Genomic DNA, 25,278 nt, shown 5'->3' on the forward strand with positions numbered 1-25,278 from the left:
CTGGGTTAAACGGTAGTCCATTTTTAAGTTTTTGAGGAAACTCCATACTATTCTCCACAGTGGCTGCACCAGTCTGCATTCCCACCAGCAGTGCACAAGGGTTCCTTTTTCTCCGCATCCTCGCCAGCACTTGCTGTTTGTTGATTTATTGATGGTAGCCATTCTGGCAGGTGTGAGGTGAAACCTCGTAGTTTTAATTTGCATCTCTCTGATGATTAGTGATGTTGAACATTTTTTCATGTCTTTTGGTGGCTGGGCTAGAGGATGATATGTGTGGCAGGTGGTGCTGGCTGCTAGCTGGGCATCTAGTTCTCCAGGTGGCCTCTCACCCAATAGACTGGAAAAGGAGTCTGCAAACCTCAGCTCACAGGCCAAAGCCAACTTGCCACGAGCTAGGAATGGTTTTTACATTTCTGAATGGTTGACAAAAGTCAAAAGACTAACATTTCATGTCACATGACAATTCTATGAAGTTTAAATTTCAGCATCCATAAATAGCATTTTATTGGAATGCAGACACATTCCAAAAAAAAGTTCATTTACATATTGTCTAGAGCAGCTTTGCATGACAAAATTTAAAGTTGCAACATGACTATATGTCCCACAAAACTGAAAATAATTATTACCTGGCCCTTTAAAAAAGGCTTGTCAACCTCTGGCTGCACTGGCTTCCTTGTGTTAACCAACTCAAAGGGTTCACAGTGTGGGCGGTGCTCTAATCAAAGAATGAGACACGGGCCCTGGCCAGTGTGGCTCAGTTGATTGGAGCTTCGTCCTGTTCACTAAAAGGTGGTGGGTTGGATTCCTGGTCAGGGCACATACCTAGGTTGTGGGTTCAATCTGTGATGGGGGCGAGTGTGGGAGGCAATTGATTGATGTTTCTCTCTCACATCAATGCTTTTCTCTCTCTCTCCCTCCCTCCTCTCTGTAAAATAAATTTAAAAATTAAATCAATAGCCCAGCCGGTGTGGCTCAGTTGGTTGAGCGTTGACCCATGAACCAGAAGGTCACCATCTGATTCCCTGTCAGGCACATGACAGATTGTGGGCTCCATCCCCAGTAAGGGGCTTGCAGGGGGCAACTGATTCTTTCTCATATTGGTGTTTCTATCCCTGTCTCCCTCTCCCCGCTTCTCTGACATCAATAAAAACATATTAAAAAAAGAAAACTCTGCCTTATTTAAAAATTTTAAATTTAGCCCTAGCTGGTTTGGCTCAGTGGATAGAGCGTCGGCCTGTGGACTGAAGGGTCCCAGGTTCAATTACGGCCAAGGGCACATGCCCAGGTTGCGGGCTCAGTCCCCGGTGGGGGGCATGCAGGAGGCAGCCGGTCAGGGATTCTCTCTCATCATTGGTCTTTCTCTCCCTCTCTCTCCCTCCCTCCCTCCCTTCCTTTACGAAATCAATAAAAAAAAATATTTTTAAAAAAATTAAATAAAAAGGAACGACACGTGGTGTCGCAAGGTAGTTTTACTTACTTGCAGCAAGTAAAGGAGACAGGGGATTCATATCCAAAGCTCTGTGTCCCCTAAGGAAGGCTTAGCCATTGGTTTGGGGTTTTTTAAAATATGTTTTTATTGATTTCAGAGAGGAAGGGAGAAGGAGAGAAAAATAGAAACATCAATGGACTGAGCCCGCAACCTGGGCATGTGCCCTGACCGGGAATCCAACCGTCATCTCTTGGTTCATAAGTGGACCCACGCTAACCACGGAGAACACCGGCTGGGCAAGGCTTAGCCATTGTTTATATACACTATTTGGTTAATCACACATTGATTTCTTCTTTGCACTTGGCTACAATTTATCTGGTTGGGTTCCTGTCAAGCTCACCCTGTTTCCAGCTGTCTGCCAAACACTGTGTGTGCTACACTTTAACGTTTAGTAGTGACGCTTAGAGCTGCCCAGACCGTGAGACCCTTGTCTGATCTAATACTGGGAGCATCTGGAGGAAGCATCCCAAGAGGGTGACAGCGGGAGGTGAGCGCAATCCTGTAAACTCACACCTTCTGCCACCTTCTGTTGATCGAAACAGGTCGCAAGCCAGCTGGGATTCAAGGAGAGGGGAACTGGTTTCCATCTCTTGACGGAAGGGGCTGCAAAATACGGTGGCCATGATTTTCAACCTTGCACATCAGGGGACCTTAAGGTGGACCGTCCAGACAGAATTCAGGGGGGAAGTCATCTTTATTTTCATTAACTTCTCACTGGAATCTAGCAAGCCTCTCAAGCCTGTCAAGGCAGGCACGGGCCGGTCCTGTGACCCTTTCACCCGTGGAAACCCAAGGTAATTTCACTTCACATCCTGGTCACGGCAGACACCTCAAAATACCACTTATGCTCGTCTCCACTTGGAGATTGCAGTGATTAGCGGAGCCCCGGTGAATCGGGATTACTTCATGTGTTCACGAAGAAGCATGTGTTTTTACATCGCGTAAGGAAAAGGTTTCATACCACAGGTCAGTCTGCTGGGTTTCCTTTGCAGTCCTGGGCATTTTTAAAAATGCATCTGCAGTTATCCCTCGAGAAAGGTCCCTGGGAGGCTCTGCAGAATCAGGTCAGAATCAGGTCATGGCTTAGGCAGATTAGCGAGGCCCTGAACTGACCTCCTAAAGCTCCCTAATCCCGGGACAGCAGCCAGCCAGCAGGCCCAGGGCCACACGGGTCCCTGCGCCCTTTCCCAGGCCCTCGCCGGGGCTGCCATGGCCTCCCTATTCTCCGGTCGGGTTCTGATCCGAAACAACAGTGACCAGGACCAACTGGACACAGAGGCAGAGCTCAGCCGCAGGCTGGACAACCGGCTGGTGCTGTTGTTCTTCGGCGCTGGGTCCTGCCCCCAGTGCCAGGCCTTTGCACCGATTCTCAGGGACTTCTTCATTCGGCTTACGGATGAGTTCTACGTGCTGCGGGCAGCCCAGCTGGCCTTGGTGTACGTGTCTCAGGACACCACCGAGGAGCAGCAGGACCTGTTCCTCAAGGACATGCCTGAGAAGTGGCTCTTCCTGCCCTTCGAGGATGACCTGAGGAGGTGAGGTGGGAGGGGAGGTCGGGGAGGGCTTCCTGGAGGAGGGGCTGTTTCTGCTGAGAGTGAAGTATTTTTTTGTTTGTTTTATTGTTGACGGTATTACAGATGTCCCCCACTTCCCCCCCTCCACCTAGTCCGCACCCCATTCCAGGCCTTCACCACACTATTGTGTCTGTCCATAGGCTGTGCATATAAGTTCTTTGGTTAATCTCTCCCTGCCCCCCTCTTCTCCTCCCCTCTGAGATCTGTCAGTCTGTTCCAGGCATCCATGCCTCTGGACCTATTCTATTTATTGTTCTTTAGATTCCACATATAAATGAGATCATGTGAAATTTATCTTTTTCTAACTAGCTTATTTCATTTAGCATAATAGTCTCCAAGTCCATCCATGCTGTTGCAAAGGGCAAGAGATCCTTCTTTTTTACAGCTGCACAGTGTTCCCTTGTGTAAATGTACCACAGCTTTTTTATCCACTCATCTACTGATGGGCACTTGGGCTGTTTCCAGATCTTAGCTATTGTAAATAACACTGCTATGAACAAAGGGGTGCATATATTCTTTCTGATTGGTATTTCGGAATTCTTAGGATATAATCCCAGAAGTGGGATCGCTGGGTTAAACGGTAGTCCATTTTTAATTTTTTGAGGAAACTCCATACTGTTCTCCACAGTGGCTGCACCAGTCTGCATTCCCACCAGCAGTGTACTGGGGTTCCCCTTTCTCCACATCCTCGCCAGCACTTGCTGTTTGTTGATTTATTGATGGTAGCCATTCTGGCAGGTGTGAGGTGAAACCTCGTAGTTTTATTTTGCATCTCTCTGATGATTAGTGATGTTGAACATTTTTTTCATGTCTATGGGCCATCTATATGTCCTCTTTGGAGAAGTGTCTACTCAGGTCCTTTGCCCATATTTTTAAAATATTTTTTTATTGATTTCAGAGAAAAAGGGAGAGGGAGAGAGAGATAGAAACATCAATGATGAGAGAGAATCATTGATTGGCTGCCTCCTGCACGCCCCCCACTGGGGATCCAGCCCGCAACACCGGGCATGTGCCCTGACCGGGAATCGAACTGTGACCTCCTGGTTCATAGGTTGACGCTCAACCACTGAGCAACGCTGGCTCGGCCCTTTGCCCATTTTTTAATTGGGCTGTTTGTCTTCCTTTTGTTGAGTTCTTTATATATTTTGGAAAGTAACCCCTTAGCAGTTGTATCATTGGCAAATATGTTCTCCCATGCAGTGGGTTCCCTTTTCATTTTGATGATGGTTTCTTTTGCTGTGCAGCTTTTTAGTTTGATGTACGGTATTCGTTTACTGATAGAGCGCCATCTGGTGTTGAGCAGCCAGTCCATATACGGAAGACTGAGGGGTACAGCGTAGGGCCTACACATCCCTGTGTCCATCCAGCCCCCAGCGAGTTTCACACAAAGACTCACATACATAATAGCAAACTGCAGTATGTTCTGGAGGACAAAGGAAGAGGAAGGGTGCCATTCAGAGATATAATGGGGGAGGGGGGGTCCTTGCTGAGATGTGGGGGTCAGGGGATGCTCATTTAAGGAAGTGGCTTTGAAGAGAGACCTCTAAGGACAGGAAGGTTGGGAGGATGAAGGATGAGGGAAGACGAGGGTTTCTAGGCAGAGGCCATAGTACAGCACAAGGGCTGGAAGGACAGCCAATGTAGGGAACGGTAAGTAATTGCAGGTGTGAGGAGTCAGCAGGCGCCACGTGGAGCAGTGCCCCACATGCCACCGTAACAAGTGTGCATGCGGTCCTCAGCACAGCTGGGAGCCATGGAGGGCGCTGGGGCTGAGAGAGGGAGAGGTGGCTGGAGTCCAGCTTTACAACTAACAGCCCAATAAAGGGTGCTTTGGTTTGTGGCTATTGTTTAAAATATATACTTTTATTGATTTCAGAGAGGAAGGGAGAGGGAGAGGGAGATAGAAACATCAGTGATGAGAGAGAATCATTGATCGACTTCCTCCTACACACCCACACTGAGGATGGAGCCCACAACCCCGGGCATGTACCCTTGACCGGAATCGAACCCAGGACCCTTCAGCCCACAGGCCGACATTCTATCCACTGAGCCAAACCAGCGGGCTGTGGCTATTTTAGAACTTTCCCCTTTTCTGCAGTAAGCCTTTCACTCTTTTTAAACCCCAACGTTTTATTATGAAAATTTTCAAAAATACCAAAAAGTTGGAAGAAGCACACAAGGGAAACGCTAGGCCATTGTTAACATTCTGCCACATTTGCTGTATCTACCGGCACACACGTGCGAAGTTTGTGCTGAAACATTTGAAAGTGAGTTGCAGACTTCGTGACATTTTCTGATTTCATTCATTTTGTTACACAACAAAGTTGGAAGTTTCTGGTCATGAAGAACTTCATTCTCCACCCAAGATTAGTTTGGACATTGGCTCACTCCCACTGCCCTCTGCAGCTGGGGAGCGGGGGCGGGAGGGGTCCTGTCCCCAGAAGTGGCAACATTGCCCTCCCCCGAGGCAGAAATGCCAGCTGCCAGGGCATCGTAGAAAAGGCTGACCTTGTTTGAGGCACTCCTCGCAACAAAACATGCACCCAGCTGGTAAGTGGAGAAAGTGAGCCAGTTCTAACCCTCCATCCCCACCCCCCGCAGGATTGCCAGATATAGGATGCCCAGTAAAACACAAATTTCACACAGACTATGAATAATTTCTTAGTATAAGCTTGTCCTACATACTACATGGGACATACTTATACTAAAAATTATTTGTTTATAGGAGATTCATACTTCACTGGGTGTCCTGTATTTTCACTTGCTGTCTGGCCACCGGCTCCTGTGGGGTTTCGCAGGTGTGCTGTGTTCTCTGTGTGGAGGCTGGGGAAGGACCACCCAGGAACCAGGGGGGGGGGGGGGGATTAAGAACCGAGGGTGAGAGATCTCCCTCTGGAGAGCACTCCCGGCCTTTCCCTCTCCTCTTCCCCACGTGGGTTAGCCTCGCCTTTCTCTCTCCTAAGCCAAAGGGCCCTTCTGCCTCTAACTTGTTTCCTGAGCCTACGCAGTCCAGCTGGCTCGCTTCTGCTACTTCTGTAACTTTCTATTATAATTTGGGGTGGGGGGGGGGGTGATGGGCCCAGTCTGGCTCCCTTTACTCCGCGGAGACTGTGAGGGATTCTGGCCTAGATAGGTCCTGGATCTCCTGGGGCTGTGGATGGTTCTCACCAGCTTCCTCCTCAGACTGAAAAGAAAACGTCGTGACCCTGTGGGGCCTGCGTGATCCAGTCAGCACCCCAATCTCCCTCCCACCTCAGGGCCTTTGCATGGGCTGCGCCTTCTGCCTGGGACCCCTTCCCCCAGCTCCCCCCCCCCCCTCCTCCTGCAGATCTCAGCTCAAAGGTCACCTCCTGGGAGAGGCCCTCCCTAACCGCCAGCCCCTTACCCACACTTCTTTACGGCATTTATCAATATTCATGCATCCCTCCCCGCATTTCCGGAGTGCCTACTCTGCGTCCCACACTGTTTCGGGCACTGGGGACACCGGTGAGTAAGAACGGAACCCCGTGCCCTGGCGAAGCTAGTTCTATTTTGGGAGAAAGGGAGAGATCGCCAATGCAATGTGCTGGGTGCTGAGCGGCCCTGAACAGCAGGGGGAAAGGAGGTGCTGCGATGTGAAGTTGGGTCTCCAGGGGCAGAGGTCTGGGAAGAGTGCACAGGTGGAGCGGACAGGAGACGGCCGGTGCCAAGTCCCGGAGATTCGAGCGAGTCCCGGGCTCCCCCAGCGCCCCGCCCGGGCAGTGCACACCGGGCGTTCAGTAGATGCGGGGCTCCCGGCTCGGGGCCACTGACCTGCCGGCCCTGCAGGGACCTCGGCCGCCAGTTCTCGGTGGAGCGGCTGCCCGCCGTCGTGGTGCTCAAGCCGAGCGGGGACGTGCTCACGCGCGACGCGGCCGACGAGATCCGGCGCCTGGGCCCCGCCTGCTTCGCCAACTGGCAGGAGGCGGCGGAGGTGCTGGACCGCAGCTTCCTGCAGCCCGAGGACCTGGACGACCCCGCGCCGCGCAGCCTCACCGAGCCGCTGCGCCGCCGCAAGTACCGCCTGGACGGGGCGGGGCGGGGCGCACACGGCCGGGCTGCAGGGGGCGACCCCGGGCCGGAGGGCGGGGCCGGGGAGCTGTTCTGACCTGGGGGGCGAGGGGGAGGCCAGAGGGGGTTCTGTAATGACACCTCCGAGGAGGCGGGGGTGGGATCGGGGTTCTGACCCCCTGGTGGGGCGGGTCTATGGTGCGCCCTCACCCCTCACCCCTTACCCGTGGTGGGTGGGGCCGGGGGCTACTCTCAGCTCCCCAAGGTGGAATCAGAGATGAGGACAGCGGAATCAGACGGCCCCACAGGGTCCGAGGGGAAGGACCATTGTGAGTTCTGGCCAGAGGTGGGGCCCTAGCCGGGAGGTGGGGGGAGTGTAGGGGGCAAAGAAGAAGTCCTGAGTTCTCCAGATGGCGGGAAAGGCCCTAGGGGAGTGGGAAGGGTCTTTTGTCGTTGTTAATCTTCACCCCAGGACATCTTTTCCATTGATTTTTTTTTTTTAAGAGAGAAAGGGAGGGAGGGGAGAAAGAAAAGGGGAAAAAAAATGGATGTGAGGCACATTGATTGGTTGCCTCCCACACGCGCCTGCATCCCAGGTACTTGCCCTTGACCAGGAATCAAACCGGAGATCCTTCTTGGGCAGATGCTCTACTCACTGACCCAGGCCGGTCAGGGCCGAGAAGGGTCTTTCTGAGGCCCAGGGTGGGAACTGGAGGAGTCTGTTCTGATTCCGCGCCCCCCCCCACCCCCCCTCCCACACACACACCCCCAGATGAAGGGTGGGACCTAGAGCAGGACGGAGGTCTGGCTGAGAGATGCCCTCTCCCAAAAGGGGGCAGACCCAGGGCCTGTCCTGTCCTCCAGAGGCCGCGTCTGAGCCTCCTGTCCGGGTCTCCAGAAATATTTTTAAGACCTGGGTGAGGTGGAATGGTTACTGGGTCCAACATGGGAAAATGCAAATAAAATCGAATAATCGTGCTGAGGACGCTCAGCCCATCTTCCATGAAATGAGATGTCCATGTTGTGGAATTGTGCACCTGAAACCTGTATAATTTTGTTAAGCAGTTGTCACCCCAATAAATTCAATAAAAGGGGGAAAAAGAGTGGTCCATATATTTATTTAATATTCAAGACTACAGCAATCCTTTATGGTTTATACGGGATGCATTTCAATACTTGGTGTCATGGATGCTGGGGTCCCGAATGTTCCTGGAGAGACAACAGAATCCTATGTAATAAAGAGCTAATATGTTAATTAGTTCGAACAGCAGAACGACAGTCCGGACGACCTTCCGGACAAAGCCGGGGCTGCGAGGGGCTGCAAGGGCCGAGCCCCTTGCACAAATTTCGAGCATCAGGCCTCTAGTAGAGAAATAAAAAAATCAAAACTCCCGTCTGGAGCCACTTCCTGGCTGTATGACCAGGACAGTCACCTCCCGTCTCTAAGCCTCCTTTCTTTCTTCTGAAAAATGACACGAAGGCTAGGTCCTATCTGGCAGGTCCGACGAGGACTGGAGCTATCTAGGCGCCAGGAACCTCTCGGTTTTGCCTCTGGCGCCACCTGAGGGAGGGATGGTGAGCCAAGTTTGGGGGGGGGGGCGGGGCGGAACCAAACATGTAAATGAGATGTAAACCCCCTTCCCTGCGCCTAATCTCCAGAAAAGTTGAGACGCCCGCTGCTCTGGGCCTGGGAGGCCTGGGGACTGGACTAGTGAGCGCCTTATTTTATTCTCACCCCTAACCCCCCATCTCCAGGTGAAGACAACGAGGATCAGTCGGCGATGCCGCCTATTTCAGGTTCCAGCCAGCTTTCCCTTTGTGGACCTCAGTAAGCCACCTGTGCATTGGACCCTGTGTGATAATGGCTCTTAAATTCAGTATACCTAACAGTAGGGTGCAGGTTCATCTGCAGCTTTTAGAAGACAACGGTTTTGTGGGGTTTTTATTGATATGAGAGAGAGAGACAGGGAGGGAGGGAGGGAGAGAGAGAGAGAGAGAGAGAGAGAGAGAGAGAGACAGAGAGAGAGAGAGAACACGCCCTAACCCGAATCCAACAGGCAACTTCTCTGGTGTCCCAGAGGATGCTCCAACCAACCGAGCCGGGCCGGGGCCAAGTTTCTTTTAAAAAACAACAATGAAACAGGTGCTTAGGCCAGAGGTGGGGGTACTTTAGAGACCTCTAGGGGTCCCTGCATGGAACTACCACGCCCTGGCCCCTCGTGGGGGGCCACCCTCCCCTTGTCGGCCCCGCCCCACGCCGGCCCCTCCCCGCCAGCACCCGGAGCCGGGAGGGGGCGCCCGCAGGGTCCTCCAAAGGAGGAGAAAAGACCGTCTCAAGTTTTCGCAGAGCTTCCTCGTCCCCAGTGCGACCTGTACCCCGAAGCTCCTGAAGTCACCCCAACTTTCAAACACCCCTGCGACCCCGCCCCCTTCAGGACCCCCGCCCCCCCCCCCCAACTCCCCTGCCCCTGAAAACCTCTGACTCCTCGACTGCCCCGGCCCGCCCGCCCCGCCATGGCCCGCTCCTACAGCGACCGGGTGCTGGCCGCGATGATCCTGCTGGGCGTCCCGGCGGCCGTCTTGGCGGCGCTGGGCGCGCAGCTGCTGTTCCAGCTGCAGGCGGGCCGCGCGGAGCTGCGGGGGGCGCGCGCCGACGGGCTGGGCCCGGAGCTGGGCGCGGGCCCGGGGCTGCCCGAGGACGCGGCCGGGGCGCTGCTGCCGCTGGCCGCCGCGCTCGCCGCGCTCGCCCTGGTGCTGAGCCTCACCTGCCTGCTGCTCGCCGCGCTCTGCGGCCACCTGGGCGCCGAGCTGGCCCGGGGGCCCGGCCCCGGCAGGTAGGACTGGCCCCTCCGCCCGGCCCGGGGCTGGGCGAGCCCAGGCGAGCCCCTACCCCTCTCTGGGCCTCAGGTTGGGGGGAGCTTCCCTTCCTTCCCCCATCCCTTTATCATCGCTCCCTCCACCCATTTACCCTTCCCTCCTCCCTCCTTTCTTCCATCCCTGCCTCCCTCTCTCAATTCTATTAGTTGAAAATTTATAGCAGGTGAAACTACTGCTGCGACCCCACCCCCCCCCCCCCACCACCCGCTTGCCATATGTGCCAGCTGAGGCTCAGAGAGGGCCAGGGGTCCGCTAGCTCTCTGGTGGAAGCTCTTGTCATTTAGGGGGCATTAGGCTCTGAGTGCAGAGAGACCGGGGGTCAGGCTTAGGGTTGATCAGTGATGGATGCATGGATGGGTGCATGGATGCATGGATGCATGGATGAGTGGACGGATGAGTTTATAGTGCATGGTTAAATGGATGGGTATATGGTTGAATAATCGACAGGAATAGATGGATGGTAAATGGTGGTGAACATTTACCTGGAACAGTGGTCGGCAAACTTATTAGTCAACAGAGCCAAATATCAACAGCACAACGATTGAAATTTCTTTTGAGAGCCACATTTTTTAAACTTATATAGGTAGGTACATTGTTATTAACTTAATTAGGGTACGTACTCCTAAGCTGGCCTTTGCTAAACACTCGAGGGGCCAAAGAGCCGCATGTGGCTCGCGAGCCGCAGTTTGCCAACCGCGGACCTGGAACAATGGATGAGTGTCCAGGATGGATCCTCACACAGACCTTGTTTCCCCCAAAGCTGGGCCACTCCCTCCCGCCCCAGCCTTCCCCAGCCAGCTCCACCTCCTGAGCCCTTTCTTCCTGCCCCCTCCGCCCAGGTCTGACTGGTTTTTCTATGACTGCCGCCTCCTCAGACATGTGGCCGTGGGCCTCTTCTGCTGTGGGGTCTCCGTCTACTTAGCAGGTGCGTGCTGGGGGACCGGACGTGGGGTGTGGGGGCCTTGGGTGGGAATGGCCAGGGTTAATGGTCCCATAACTGGGGTCAACTCGGGAGCCACCTGCCTGTGTTTGACTCCTGGGTCTGACACTTTCTCACTCGGGGGAGGGGGACCTTGGGAAAAGTCCTTCTGTGCCTCAGTTTCCTTATCAGTACAATGGGATGATAACAGTTTGTTGCTTCATGGAATTGCTGAGAGGATTTTGAGTAAAGCCTGCAGATGGCATCTGGCTCCAGTGGGGTGGGGGGTGGGGGGAGATTCATAAATGGTACCTGTCTTCAGAACACTCCTGATTCATCAGTTTTCTACATTTGGTTTTGAACAAAATTTTCTATGTCCTTGATAGTTTCAGGAGATAGTTTCAGAGGTTGGCCTTAGCAAAAAACTGTTTTGGTTACAAATGTTAGAACTTCCAGCTCAAGAATGGCTTAAGGAGTTGGGTGGGGGCTGGGGGGTGGGTGGGAGGAGAGATACACTTTATAAACCAGAAATGCAGTTTAAAATCCCCAAACATGAAGGAGAGTGAGAGTAAAAACAATTAGCTGGGTGCCAGAGGACACATCATCCTCTTTTCCTCCCTGACTTTTTTTTTTTAATTTTTAAAATGTATTTTATTGAGTTTTTACAGAGAGGAAGGGAGAGGGATAGAGAGTTAGAAACATCGATCAGCTGCCTCCTGCACACCTCCTACTGGGGATGTGCCCGCAACCAAGGTACATGCCCTTGACCGGAATCGAACCTGGGACCCTTCAGTCCACAGGCCGATGCTCTATCCACTGAGCCAAACCGGTTTCGGCTCCTCCCTGACTTTTAATAACTTAGATCAATGTTCTCACCCACACCTGCTGGTAAAGGCATCAAGTCATCAAGTTTCTTTAAAGAGACTCCTGACGTGTTATATTTTGTTGTAATCTTGACAAATGTTTAGGAGATACAATTAAAATACGTATTTATGAGATGTGAGACTAGGGCTCACTATGGGAATTTGTATGTAAAGTGCAGGGAACTCAGCTTAACTTTTGTTGTTTGACTTAAAATGCTCCAGATATGGGTTGGGGTTTTTTTTTTTAAAAAAAGAGTGGAGCCCTAGCCAGTTTTCTCAGTGGTTAGAGCAGTGGTTCTCAACCTTTCTAATGCCTTGACCCTTTAATACAGTTCCTCATGTTGTGGTGACCCCCAACCATAAAATTATTTTCGTTGCTACCTCATAACTGTAATTTTGCTCCTGTTAATGTATCGTAATGTAAATATCTGTGTTTTCCGATGGTCTTAGGCTCTACAGCAGCGGTTCTCAACCTCGTGACCCACAGGTTGAGAACCACTAGCAGGGTCGCTCGCCTAAGACCATGTTGTGGTGACCCCCAACCATAAAATTATTTTCGTTGCTACCTCATAACTGTAATTTTGCTCCTGTTAATGAATCGTAATGTAAATATCTGTGTTTTCTGATGGTCTTAGGCGAGCGACCCTGCTAGTGGTTCTCAACCTGTGGGTCACGAGGTTGAGAACCGCTGCTGTAGAGCCTAAGACCATCGGAAAACACAGATATTTACATTACGATACATTAACAGGAGCAAAATTACAGTTATGAGGTAGCAACGAAAATAATTTTATGGTTGGGGGTCACCACAACATGAGGAACTGTATTAAAGGGTCAAGGCATTAGAAAGGTTGAGAACCACTGGGTTAGAGCATCAGCTCTGTGACTGAAGGGTCCCAGGTTCGATTATGGTCAGGGGCACATACCTCGGTTACAGGCTTGATCCCTGGCCCCGGGTTGGGGCACATGCAGGAGGCAACCAATAGATATGAGATGTTTCTCTCTGTGTCTCTCCCCCTTCCTTCCACTCTCTCTAAAAATCAATGGAAAAAGTATCCTGGAGTGAGGATTAACAACAACAACAAAGGGAGTGGATGGGGTGACTATCTGAAAAGACCAGGGGATTGTTGGCCTCAGGTGTGATTGAATCCAGCTGCTCAAATGAGGCCATCAGAAATGCCTCTTGCCAAAGCTGGTTTGGCTCAGTGGATAGAGCATCGGCCTGTGGACTGAAGGGTCCCAGGTTCGATTCCAGTCAAGGGCATGTACCTTGGTTGCGGGTGCATCCCCAGTGGGGGGTGTGCAGGAGGCAGCTGATCAATGTTTCTAACTCTCTATCCCTCTCCCTTCCTCTCTGTAAAAAATCAATAAAATATATTTAAAAAAAAAAAGAAATGCCTCTTGCTTCACCTCTTCACCTGCTTCCCCTTAGAAAGATGCCTGTATCCGTGCTTTCGACAAAATGCCTACAACCTCCTGTCTTTTCATGAGCCAGCAAACATGTTGGAGACTTAGAGAATAAAGTATCCTCATTTTAAAATATGAGAAAACTCACAAGGGAAAAAAAAAAAAGGTAACTATGTCAGTCTCATCAAGCATTAGATTAAGAATTCGTTCAGCTCCCATTTAGAGTCTTTCTGAGGTTAGGAGACCTCACTTGGCAAGAATCCCCCAGTATGGCCAGTCAACCCTCCATTCATTGCTAACCAGAGCCAAAAGAATTATAAAGACCTTTTCAAAAATATTCAGACCTCTAACCGGTTTGGCTCAGTGGATAGAGCATTGGCCTTTGGACTGAAGGGTCCTAGGTTCGATTCCAGTCAAGGGCATGTACCTTGGTTGCGGGCACATCCCCAGTAGGGGGTGTGCAGGAGGCAGCTGAATCAATGTTTCTCTCTCATCGGTGTTTCTAACTCTCTATCCTTCTCCCTTCCTCTCTGTAAAAAATCAATAAAATATATTGGGGGGGAAAACTGTTCAGAGCCGCACGCTCTTTCTCTCCCTTGAGCACACCTCTGCCTGCCCCCCTCTCCTTCCCCAGGCGTGCCCTCTCTTTCTTTGTCCTGGGCTCCAAGGGCCCTCCTTTTGCCTCTGTAACTCGTTTCCTAAGCCCACAGAGCCCAGCTGGCTGACCTCTTCCACCTCTGTAACCTTCTAAATAAACTTTCTCTTATAATTTGAAAAAAACAATTGTTTAGAACGGAAACGTCCTTGCCCTCACTTTAATGTCCGATACAATGTGTCATCCTCAAAAGCAAGAGTACAGAAGAAGGCATAAAAACACTCCCATAAGGTGCCAAGAAATCTATCAGCCCTCGGCTTCTCTCACAAGTTCCCCAGGGGTGGCAGTAAGAAAGTTTCTGGGTTCTCAGATCCCAAGCAAAAGTCTTAGTGCTGACTCTAATGGGCTGAGCTTGGGTCATGTAAAATCCCTGCACCAATCTCTACAAGACGAGAAGCAATGCTCTGATTGGCCACGCCCAGCACTATACAGGTCACTGATGCCACAGGGGTGGGTCAGAGCTTCTAGACCAGCCTCCAGGGTGGGGACAGGGACTGGACTGGCAGTTCTCAATGGAGGCTGACTATGCCCCAGGGGATATTGGGCAATATCTGGAGAAATTTTTGGTTGTCACACAGGGTGGGAGAAAGGTACTGTTGGTATCTAGGGGGTAGACACTGGTAAATGTTCCCACAGTAATGAATGGCGCCAACTGAATGCTGGACAGAGTGACAGAGAACCAGGTAGGTCCTCAAGGCCAACTGTCTTGGTCAGATTAGCAAACCAAGGCCGGAGAGGAGCTGTGATTCACTCAAGGCCAATGACAGGGATTCAGAAAACCTGAGATCTGGGTTGTTTTAATTGTGGTAAAGTGCACATAACAAAATTCACCCTTTTGTGGTAAAATTGACATCATGATGATATATTTGTGGGTTGTGAGAGGATCGATGACTTAATCCACGTGTCTGCCGAGTTGGACAGTTTTGAATGACTGCCCCCCTCTTTGGGAAGCTCTCCCAGGGCTTGGGGAGCAAATGTTTGTAGACTGAGTAAATGGGAAACATTTCCTTCCTCAGGACTGTCCATCTATGCTCTGCTGCTCTTCGAGATCGAGGCGGGAGCAGCCGCCGCCTCCATCCTCGGCCTGGGCGCCCTGGCCCTGGTGGCCGTGCTGACCCACTCTCTGCTCCGGGCGGCCCAGGCCACCCGCCGTGGTCTCCGGGAGCTGTCCCCACCGCACTTTGAAGATGACCCTGCCCGCTCCGCTGAAGTCTCCAAGGCCAGCCCCAGGGCTCCGCCCCAGCAGGGTACCCACCACCAAATCCCCTACTCATTCTGCCCAGAACCTGGGGACCCCCTCAGACCCTCAGTCACTGCCTCGATGCCTGCAGCTGTGGGGGGTGCCCGGGAGAGCGGCCTGTCTGCATCCTGCATGCACCGGACACTGCTGGTCAGCGGGGGGCACTGGGAGGGGGTCACCCATGAGATGCGCAGCATGCTGGGACACAAGCCGGGGGCGTTGGGGAAAGATTCCACACTGGTGTGAGCTCAGGGGTCAGGGGTGGAGAGCTGGTGTCAGGCAGCAGAAAGAGCGCTCTGCAGAGATCAGTCACAGTAGCAGTACAGCTTGGTTTCTCGTTCAGTTCACAGCACCCCCGGCTTTTGCCCTCCAAGTTGCCTCATGGCACAAAATGGCTGCCAGGGCTCCAGCCTTCACATCCTCATTCATGGAGAAAGGCGGAGGCCAGGGCTGGCTCAGCATCTTTCCAAAGTCTTCCTGGGAAGCCTTGGGACCTTTCTGCTTATTTCTCACTGATCAGGACATGGCCACAACTTGCTGCAGGGGAGACTGGGAAATGTAGCTACGCAGACAGACAATGAGGATCTGGGATAGGCAGGAGGGGAGGGGGGGGCTTAGGCAGTGGTTCTCTAAATGTCTCCGTCCATTTTGCAGATGAGGAAACCGAGGCCCAGAGAGGGGCAGTGACTCACCACGGGTCCCCCGGCCAGTACTGAGCATCAGAGCCAGGTCCTGTAACCCCCATGCTGCTGCCAGTGCCAGTCTCTGCGACTCCTTCCAGTCTGTGAGCATTGGAAACCTTTGTGTGCAGAGCTCAGAGAAGCCCAGGGCCACAGCAGCCCTGAAGGGCTGCACCCAGACTCCTGGCTGTGGGTCCGTGGTGAGGACCTCACCACTCCGTGTCTCAGTTTCCTGGTCTATAACACGGGGACAGCATCCACCCCTCTGCCTAGGGCTCCCATGAGACTCCGTGGAAGCCACTCCGGGGGCCTGTGCACAGTAGGTTGTCAATGTGTGGCAGCCCGTGCTGCTGTCAGTCGGGGCACCTGATAGCTGAGAAAGGTGGGTTGATGGTCAGGTTCTGGGGCTCACGGACCTGGCAGGGCTTGGAGTGGATAACTCAGAGCCCTAGGCGTCTCCAGAGGCCCTGGCCCCACTCCCATCCTGCAAATAAACTCTAGCCTTCAGTATCTCCATGTCACTTGAGCCACACCTGAATGTGCTTTGTGGCCAAGCCCAGGCTTGGGGTAGGAGTGGGGTGGCAGGAGTGAGGGTGGGGAGGGCAGGAATGGGAGACAGGGTTTTGCCCTGGGAACTGTCTCCCACAAATCTTCATACATACAAATTTCACCAGGAGTGGGGATGGTCTGACCCCCCCACACACACACCTACCCAAATGTGCAGATGTCCCCGGAATTTTCCAGCCTGCCCCTTCCTGAGCCCCGAGGACTCCAGGGCCCAAGGAGCAGAGGAGGCTCAGCCACAGCAAAGGAAACCCCCTTAGGACTCTTCCCAATGGGCAGGGAAGGAGCAGCACCCAGCAGGGCCTGACCCTGGGTAGGGACCCAGCTGATCCCAGACCTGGGGGTCCCACCACCCTTGGCCATCTGCACCCTGGGTCCCTGGGAAGCTGCAGACTTCCTCCGCACCGTGGAGCGGGGTCAGGAGACAGTGTACGTGAGCATGCCCAGTGAGCGTGGGCTCTTGGTGAGCATGACAAATATCAACAAAGAGGATAAAATAAGAATAAATGTTATGGGCCAGGTGCTTTCCTGTCCTCAGTTCATCTTCAGGACAACCCTACTCACAGATGGGGAAACTGAGGCCACCCAGCAGCAATGGCTGGAACCCCATCACAGAGGGATCCAGGACACAGCAGGTTCCTGAGGATATTGGGGACTCCAGTTTCTAAAACTCTCTGGAACGGGGCAGGCCTTGGGGACGCAGGGTGGAGGAGAGAGAAGGAAGGACCGGCTGGCTGCTGGTGCCGAGGGCCTCACTCCTGGACTGGTCGGGGGAACTAGAAGCTGGCCCCCTCGCCTCATGGCCAGGACTAGGGTGGCAGTACAACATTTAAGGAGGCCTAAAAGGATTGAAAACAGGTGTTCAAACAAATCCTTGTGCATGCATGTTCACAGCAGTACTAGGGACAATCACCAAAAAAGTCCACAAGCTGACGAATGGATGAACAAAACATGGTCCATCTGCACAATGGACTATTACTCAGCCACAGAAAGGAATGAAGCACGGACACGCTACAACACGGATGAACCTGGGAACCTTCACACTGAGTAACAGAAGCCAGACACAGAGGGCCCCATATTGTCTGATTCTATCTGTATGAAATGTCCAAATCATGCAAATCCAGAGAGACGGGAAGCAGATTGGTGGCTGCCAGGAGCTGGGGAGTGACTGCTGGTGGGTCTCCTTTTGGGGTGATGAAATGTTCTGGAAGTGTAGAGGTTAAGTTACTGCTCAGGGTCACCAGCTAGCTAGCGGCGGACCTGGGATTGTGTCTCTCCAGAAAGGTCCCTTGTCCCACTTGGTACCCGGGTTCCTGCGATGCCTGCCTCTCAGCGCCCAGGACCAAGCAAAAGGCCGGAAAGGTCAGGCTTCATTCCCTTTGTAGCCCAAGATGATGTCAACTCAGCCTGGGGCTGTTGGACTTTTTCCTCCCCGAGTATATTTTTATTGATTTCAGAGAGGAAGGGAGAGGGAGAAACCTGGGCATGTGCCCTTGACCAAAATCGAATCCAGGACCCTTCAGTCCGAAGGCCGAGGCTCCATCCACTGAGCCAAACCAGCTAGGGTGCCTGGGGCTGTTTGGATTGATGTGGCCCTGGTCCCTCCCGGGGCCAGGCCCAGCAGGGCACAGAGGGTTGGGATTTTGCGGGGTCATATGACAGCTGGTCCAGTTAGACCAAGGCCAGCACAGGTCATCCAAGGGCCCCGATCACACACGGCTGCCCTGGAAAGTGATCCAGGGATGGTTTCGGGGTAGCTGAGAAGGCAACCAGGGAAAACAAACAACCTTTGCTTTCCAGCCAGATTGAATTCCCAGGCCGGCGCCAGAGCAGCCTGGGCGGGACCTGGCAGGGGCCGCAGAGCCCCCAGGGGAGATGGGGAGATAGCTCAGCACTCGAGGCCTAGTTTTCTCAGGGCAGCTGAGTGTGTGGGGGAGGACCTACCTTGTGCATGGTTTCCCCCACCCCCTCCAAGACAGCTGTCTTCCCTATCCGACCCCCAGAGCAGGGCTTTGCCTCCCCCCTCAGACCCCAGAGCAGGGGCTCTGCCTCCCCCCTCAGACCCCAGAAAAGGGGCTTGCCCTCCCCTCTCAGACCCCAGAACAGGGGCTTGCCCTCCCCTCTCAGACCCCAGAAAAGGGGCTTTGTCTCCCCGCTCAGACCCCAGAGCAGGGCTTTGTCTCCCCCCTCAGACCCTAGAACAGGGGCTGGCCTTCAACCCTCAGACCCCAGAGCAGGAACCCTCTTCCCTCAGACCCCTGTGCAGGGCGGTCTCCCCACTCAGACTCCTGGGGTAGTCTTGTTAGACATAAGGGCCCGGTTGGGTGGTTTGTCCCTTTAAGCCCCATGGGACCGATTCTGGCCAATGAGCTGTGACCTGAACTTGAACAAGGTACTTCCTGGCTAGGCCATTTAACTGACAGTGCCAGACTTTTCTGAGTCCGCCCCCCCATCCCCATCCCCGCCGCCCCCCCCCCCCCCCCCCCCGTTCCTTCTTCACCGCCATGGGCACGTGGTGTGGATGAGAAATAACCCTTAGCCTTCTGGGCCAGAGACCTGGGAGCTTCCCTGAGGCTACAGGGATGTGGGGAGAGCAGAGGAGCATACACGTGACAGAGGAGCCTGGGGCAGGTAATTTCACAAATAGCGCCCCCCTCATTTGCGATCCGTGTTTGCACGTCTGTTCTCTTACCGGCTAAAACTTCTTTGTAAACCCCCAAATCAAAATACCCCTGTGCTTGCGTGGTCCCTGGAGGACACGTGCAGCGCAGGGCACCATCCGAGTCCCGGGAGGCACGTGTTCCCAGCAGAGGCGGAACAAGGTGGCACTCTGCCTTCTGTTCCAGCTCGGACTGTAAACAAGTCTTCTTTGTGGTCTGCTTTCCCCATTTCCGTGCTTTCTCTCGGCATTTCGCTGTTAAAAAGGCCCCACGCGTGGTGCTGAAGTGCCGTCTGGTGTCCCTGAGCTCCAGGAGGCTGCCTCGGACTCTCAGAGAAGGTATGTGTGAGGTGAGCTCTGTTCAGGTGTGAGTCACACTGCTGTTGGCAGTGAGGTCAACGGTAACGATGCAGCAGTATCCGGATCATAAACAAGGTGTCAATCACTTGACAAAAATGTGACCACAGTTACCCATAGAACCCACCCATTTCCCTGAGGAACCCAATGTTCACTAATTCAGTTTTCTCCGCAACTTTATAAACTGGAACTACTGCGAATAATGAGGGCAGGCCATTGTATCCATAGCTCAGCGGAGGGAAAAGGATGCACAGACAGACAGCTTTCTGGCTGAGGGCAGGCTCTGGGCCTAAGCCCAGCTGTGACCGTAGCTGTCCGCTGCCTCAGGGTCACCATCTGTAAAATGGTGACACAACGGGCTTCCCACTGGGCCGTGAGAGGATTAGATGAGTACCTGTCTAAGGTGCTGCAAAGTGGTGCCCATGATACATGGAAGCTGTTACTATTACGTTACTATGCGCAAGGGCAGGGGAGCAGGACTGGGTCTTCCTTGTGACCTAGAAGCCTGGGCCTCAGCTTCCATTCTGCGGAACAGGAGGAGCAGCAGGGCCACCTCCCCTGGGATTTCACACGCTTGCTGGGGGCACGGCTGTCCAGCTTGCACAAGGTGAAGACCGCGCGCCACACTCAGGGCCAGGACCAGGACTCCAGACGGCAGACTGCATAGTGTTTATTGCCCAGAGGACAGCCTGTGGCCTCCGGGCACAGAGAGTCTTGACACAAATGACGTGAAGGCACCGGTTTCCATCTAGCCCCACCTCTGCCCTACAGGGCCCGGGGCAGGAGACCCCATCAAGCAGCAGGTCCACCCCCACCGGGCTAGCAGCTCCCCATGTGGCTGAGGGTCCAGAATGCCCTGTGCTGCCAAGGTCCCCAACATGAGCTAGGGTGGGGCAGCTGCCAGTCCTGGGGGTGTGGGGCAGGGCCTCTTCCCTAGAACAGGAAGGGGCTATGACACGCTGGGGGGCAGGCGTGCAGCTGCTGTTTTCTCCACCACGAAGCCGTAGTTGTACTGAGGGGGGAGGAAGAGCACAGAGTGAGGGAGGGGCCGTGGAGGCTGCTGTGAGGAATCGGGGGCCGGGGGGGGGGGGGCGGGAAGCCACTTAGGGACTAAGTGATCTCCAGCCCTGGAGAGGTGGGGTGCAGCTGGGGGAGACAGGTGGCCTGGTGTGGGGGAGGGTCCCAGCACCCCCTACCCTTCCTCCCCGCCCCAGCACCTACCTCCTCCTCAATGTCCGCCAGCGACTTGATGGTCAGATCAGCAAAGGCAGAGAAGGCCTGGTGGGCAGGGGCAGGTCAGACTTGGACCCAGACCCCTACCTGGAACCCCGTTCCCTCATCTTCGAGCCTCTCTCAATATCTGCCTGGACATCCATCCCCTCCCTCTTCCTGCCACAGCCTCTAGCCACCAGCATCCAGCTGCCCCTCTGGACTCCCCCATTCCAGACTCCCCCATGCCCTCCAGCCCACTTGGTCTCCAGCCTCCCCCAGCCCAGAAACTTGGGCTCAGTGCTGCGGGCTGAGGGCTGGATGATGGTCCCTGTGTTCCTGTCTAGGAAGGTGATGGGCAGGGACAGACCCAAGCTCCCCCAGGGCACAGACTCACCAGAGGGCCGCAGCTCTTGCCCTCGAATCGGGGGTGCAGCGTGAAGGGAACCCCATCCATGGCTGAGGAAAGCACGGGGTGGGGAGTAAGGAACTGAGGGGCAGGGGGCTTGGGGCTGGCTGCTGCCACCCCAGAGGCCCAGCAGGCGCCCCCCTTCCCCCTGGCCAGTTTTATTTTAAATCCTCACTAGAGGATCTGTTTGCTGATTTTAGAGAGACGAAGGGAGAGAAAGAACATTAATGTGAGGGAGACATAGCCACCAGTGGCCTTCGGTACACACCCCAACTGGGGACGGAAGCCGCAACCAGGGTGTGTGCCCGACTGGGAACTGAACCCAAAACCTTTGGTTGTAAGGGAGGACGCGCCAACCAACTGAACCGCACGGGCCAGGGCAGTGCCCCTGCCAGTCTTTACGGGATCGGGTGGGGCCAGGCCTGGTTCCAATCGTGGCCACGCCCCTTCTGGGCTGTATAAACCTTTGGCCAGTCGCACCCAACCTCAACCCCAACCCCTCAGTTGCCCGCTCTGCACTCACCTGAGATGCCATAGAGGTTGGAGGCCTCATAGATGGAGTCACTCCTCCGCAGGGTGGAGGCCCTTGAGCTCAGTCTCGACAACGTCCCCTCTGGGAGGCCGCCCTTGCTGGTGGTGATGGGACAGCCCAGGTCAGACCTGACGGCGCCCCCATGACCGCCCCCACCCCTGAGCCCAAGCACTCACCTGGGCTGGCTGGGTTGGTCCAAGGAGAGGCCCTGCATGTCCCGGCTGAGAGCTCGGGGCTTGGGCACTGGCCGAGGGGCCTTTGCCTTCTTGCACCAGATGGCAAAGCCACCCATGTCCCTAGATGGGGAGGGAGGAGAGGGGTGTTCTGGCCCAAGGCAGAGCCAGGGCTGAGAACAGCGGCCAGGAGAAGAGAGGAGGAACCCGGCTCTCGGGGTGACCCCTGCCTTTTGGGGAATTTTCCTTTCAGCATCTCAGCCCACATCTTAAGCAATTGCTGGGTCCCATCACTGTACTGTGAACTTCAGACACACCAACTCATTTATCCCTCATGATGACCCTACAAGACTAGTACAACTGTCCCTTTATAAATGTGGAAACTGAGGCACAGAGAGGTGGTAGAAGGAATGGGGGCCTCAAGGGAGTCTCTGAGGATCAGAGTGTACACATGGGAGTTGGGGAGCAAGGAAGGAGGCCAAAAGCTGGGGGGAAGTCCGAACTTTCCCCCTCACCTTCATCTTTCCCCAAGTGTGTTACCTCTGCTTTTCTCTCTCCTAAGTTCCAAGGGCCCTTCTACCACCTCTGTAACTTTCTAAATAAACTTTCTCTTAGAGTTTGAAGGGGGGGGCGGGGAATGCCCTACCCCAATGGTTGGCAAACTCATTAGTCAACAGAGCAGCAAACCTCGGCTCGTAAGCCGCAGTTTGCCGACCAAGGCCCTACCCTATTCGAAGGTATCCAGGCACCGTCTTGGTCTTCCCGCTCAGCCGGATATCAAACACAGCTGTGTCCGCAGCTCCCAGGGGCACCAACTTCATACACAGGCGTTTCTTCTTAGACATAGAGGCCTCTGGGAGGGTGGGGGGAGTGAGAAGAGGGAAAAGCAGGGAAGGGACCCAAAGATGGCTCCAAGGTGACAGTCGCCAAGGCACTGTTTAAGGCAGTCACCGGATGGTGCTAATCTCTCTGGTGAAACCGTGAATGATGGAGCCACAGGCGAGAACCCCATGCAGCCTCTAGGAGCCTCTGGGGCAGGCTCATCTCTGGTGACAGGAAGGAGCATTCACAGGGTGACCATGTGCACCACCGTGAGGATGGGTAGCTATGGAATCAGATAGAACTGAGTGCCCATGAGGCAAATCCCACCCAACAAATGTTTCCCTAAAAGTGGTTTTTCCATTTTTAAAGGGGATGGGGAGTGTGAGAGAATATGCAACAGACACCACCTGGCTTGTAAAGCCTAAAATATTTACTACGTGGCCCTTTACAGAAAAAGCTTGCTAACGCCAGTGTCAATAGGTATACGAGAGGCAGGGAAAGCCAGATGGTTAGAAAGCAGGGCCGTTAGGGCTAGAAGGGCAGCCCCAAGGCTGCGGAGGGCGAAGTATCCGCTAACCCCGAGAGGAGTCGGAGTGTGCAAAAGCCTGGAAATGAAAAAAGGGAACTGCGCCTGGTTGGTGTGGCTCAGTGGTTGAGCATGGATCCCGGAACCAGGACTTCACGGTTGGATTCCCAGTCAGGGCACATGCCCCGGTTGGGAACTCGATCCCCAGTAGGGGGCGTGCAGGAGGCAGCCCATCGAAGATTCTTTCTCATCATTGCTGTTTAGATCCCTCTCTCTGAAATCAATTAAAAAAAAAAACATTTAAAAGAGAACTGTGCGTGGTTCAACTTGGCTGCGGTGTAAGGAGACGGAGTAGTAACAATTACAAAACAGGTCTCTGTTGTTCCTCTAGGAGAGAGACTGTGCCGATGGCACATTTTTACGCAGGGCAGGGCCCGTCACCCCGCCCGGGAACAGAGCTCCGAGTCCTCAGCCAACCCTGTCAGCAGCCAGTGAGTCAGGGGGTTGCCGAGGCTCAGAAATCGCGCCTGTCATCCTCCATCCCTCTCCCTGGTCCTCCCTGCAGGGACGCGGACGCACCCCCAACTCTCCCCCCTCCCCCCCCCCCCGCCGCCCCAGCCTCCGACGCGAGCCTCACTGGAGTCCAGGGGGTCGCAGACCGGGGAGAAGCCCGGCGGGAGGGGGCTCTTGTCCACCAGGACTTGGATATCGGCCACCACGTTCTCCTGCGGATTCTGGGGGGTCGAGTGGGGAGAACACAGCGAGTCACCGAGCGGCGGGGACGGCGCGCCTGGCGTAGGGCCCCGCGAATGGACAGGGGGAGTGGGCGGACCCCGGGGTTCCTGGAGGTGGGCGCCTCTTACCTCCAGACCGCCCAAGGTGCTGAGGCACAGGAAGTAGCCAGATTTCTGCGCGAAGCTCTTGCCGAAGCTGGCGGGCGCCCCCTCCACAGTGCAGGAGATCTGCGGCGGGACGCGGGTCAGCGCCAGGCGCCGGTCCAGCGGCAGCCTCCAGTGCCCCCGCTCAACCCCTGCCCCCCGATGCCGCTCACCGCGCTGAATCCCCGCGGCGGGGGCGCCGAGGCCGACGACCAGGCCAGGCCAGCCAGAGGCACCGCGTCAGGCCCCGGATCCATCCTTCAAGCCAAGCGCCGAAGGTGGTGGACCGCCTCGGGTCTCGGAGTCGCCGCCCGGCCACAGAGTTCGGGAAGGGGTCAGAACTTCAACTCCCAGAAGGCCCTGCGATGGCGGGGCCCGTAAAGCGCCGTTTGCGCGTGCTCGGAAAGCCGCAGGCCAATCGCACGGGGACGCGGAGCCACGCCCCCTTGCGTCGCCCAGGTGCGCCCGCGAACAAAGACGTTTGCGGAAAACCGTCTTCTCCTTCCTTCTCACGCCCAGCAACTTCCGGTGGAAATGTCCGGGCTCAGCGCCAGAGGACTCCCTAGCTGCAAGCCAACAGTGAGATCAGAAGTGAACAAACCATGTGTTCCCATGGAAGAACCCCATTAGTCCTGTCAGTGTAAGAAACATTCAAACCCGTGAAGAATTTTTTTTTATGAGTTTATTTGAGCCAAGCTGTCAACAAATGTTGGGAAGCAAAACCTCAAAGGATTGAGATGATGCTCTGGGGAAATGGCAATTTTGCACCTTGTTGTATACATTACAATCAAAAGAGAAGACGTAAGTGTGTTACCTGAAATCCATTGGTGATAGATTAGGGAGGCGGGAGAAAGCAAAGCAGGGGAAACCTCTGGTTTTAGATAAAAACTAAAATGATAGACACACACTTGTTTTACTTGGGTGAGTGCAGGATAGTTTGTTATATTGTAAATCAAAAGACGCCTTAATCAAGAAGCCAAATTTATTTGGAGTCCTGTTCGTTCTGCTAGCGCTAGCGGGCCCAGAGGAAATCTTGCTTCTCAAATTCTGGGGTCCAATATGATGGAAGTCTCCCTTTTTTATATGTTTTCCAAATTTGGAATGAGACTTCAGGACCTTCTGAGAAAAAGTCCTGTGTGCTGGGACAGGCCATGAGACCATATCTCAAGGCCTGGCCTGACGCCAGCACTGACAGCTCTGTCTGGGGCATAGTTTATGGCCTCTCTGGAATGGGAGTAGTCTTATTTTTCCCTATTATTTAAGCAAGCAAATGTTTACAGAAGCCAGAATAGCAGGGTTAAAATTTTAAACAGCAGTTTTTACCCAAGATGGAGGTTACTATGCTTCAAGTTAACTGCCAACAATAACAATGAGGGGATTTGTGGTCTCAGAGCAGTGCCTGTGCTTTGAGGGGTCTGG

The 25,278-nt window shown here is 54.1% G+C and overlaps 3 protein-coding genes across 3 annotated transcripts; 2 read left to right on the forward strand and 1 right to left on the reverse strand.

The window, feature by feature from the left end:
• Positions 1 to 2,698: 2,698 nt before the first annotated feature.
• On the forward strand, positions 2,699 to 7,189 carry NXNL1 (nucleoredoxin like 1; the record flags this gene model as incomplete). Its single annotated transcript, XM_079772485.1, has 2 exons — positions 2,699 to 3,024; positions 6,871 to 7,189. The coding sequence occupies 2 exons, from the start codon at positions 2,699 to 2,701 to the stop codon at positions 7,187 to 7,189; spliced, it is 645 nt and encodes a 214-aa protein (XP_079628611.1).
• Positions 7,190 to 9,606: 2,417 nt separating this feature from the next.
• Positions 9,607 to 15,296, forward strand: TMEM221 (transmembrane protein 221; the record flags this gene model as incomplete). Its single annotated transcript, XM_079772480.1, has 3 exons — positions 9,607 to 9,926; positions 10,809 to 10,894; positions 14,827 to 15,296. The coding sequence occupies 3 exons, from the start codon at positions 9,607 to 9,609 to the stop codon at positions 15,294 to 15,296; spliced, it is 876 nt and encodes a 291-aa protein (XP_079628606.1).
• Positions 15,297 to 19,964: 4,668 nt separating this feature from the next.
• On the reverse strand, positions 19,965 to 24,377 carry MVB12A (multivesicular body subunit 12A). Its single transcript, XM_079772481.1, has 9 exons — positions 24,033 to 24,377; positions 23,845 to 23,943; positions 23,619 to 23,715; positions 22,360 to 22,486; positions 21,637 to 21,756; positions 21,452 to 21,558; positions 20,917 to 20,978; positions 20,532 to 20,588; positions 19,965 to 20,322 (listed from the first exon to the last, which is right to left on the reverse strand). The coding sequence occupies exons 1-9, from the start codon at positions 24,114 to 24,116 to the stop codon at positions 20,260 to 20,262; spliced, it is 816 nt and encodes a 271-aa protein (XP_079628607.1). The 5' UTR covers positions 24,117 to 24,377; the 3' UTR covers positions 19,965 to 20,259.
• Positions 24,378 to 25,278: the final 901 nt, after the last annotated feature.

This window comes from Cnephaeus nilssonii (genome assembly GCF_951640355.1).
Source record: "Cnephaeus nilssonii genome assembly, chromosome: 5".
Taxonomy (NCBI): domain Eukaryota; kingdom Metazoa; phylum Chordata; class Mammalia; order Chiroptera; family Vespertilionidae; genus Cnephaeus; species Cnephaeus nilssonii.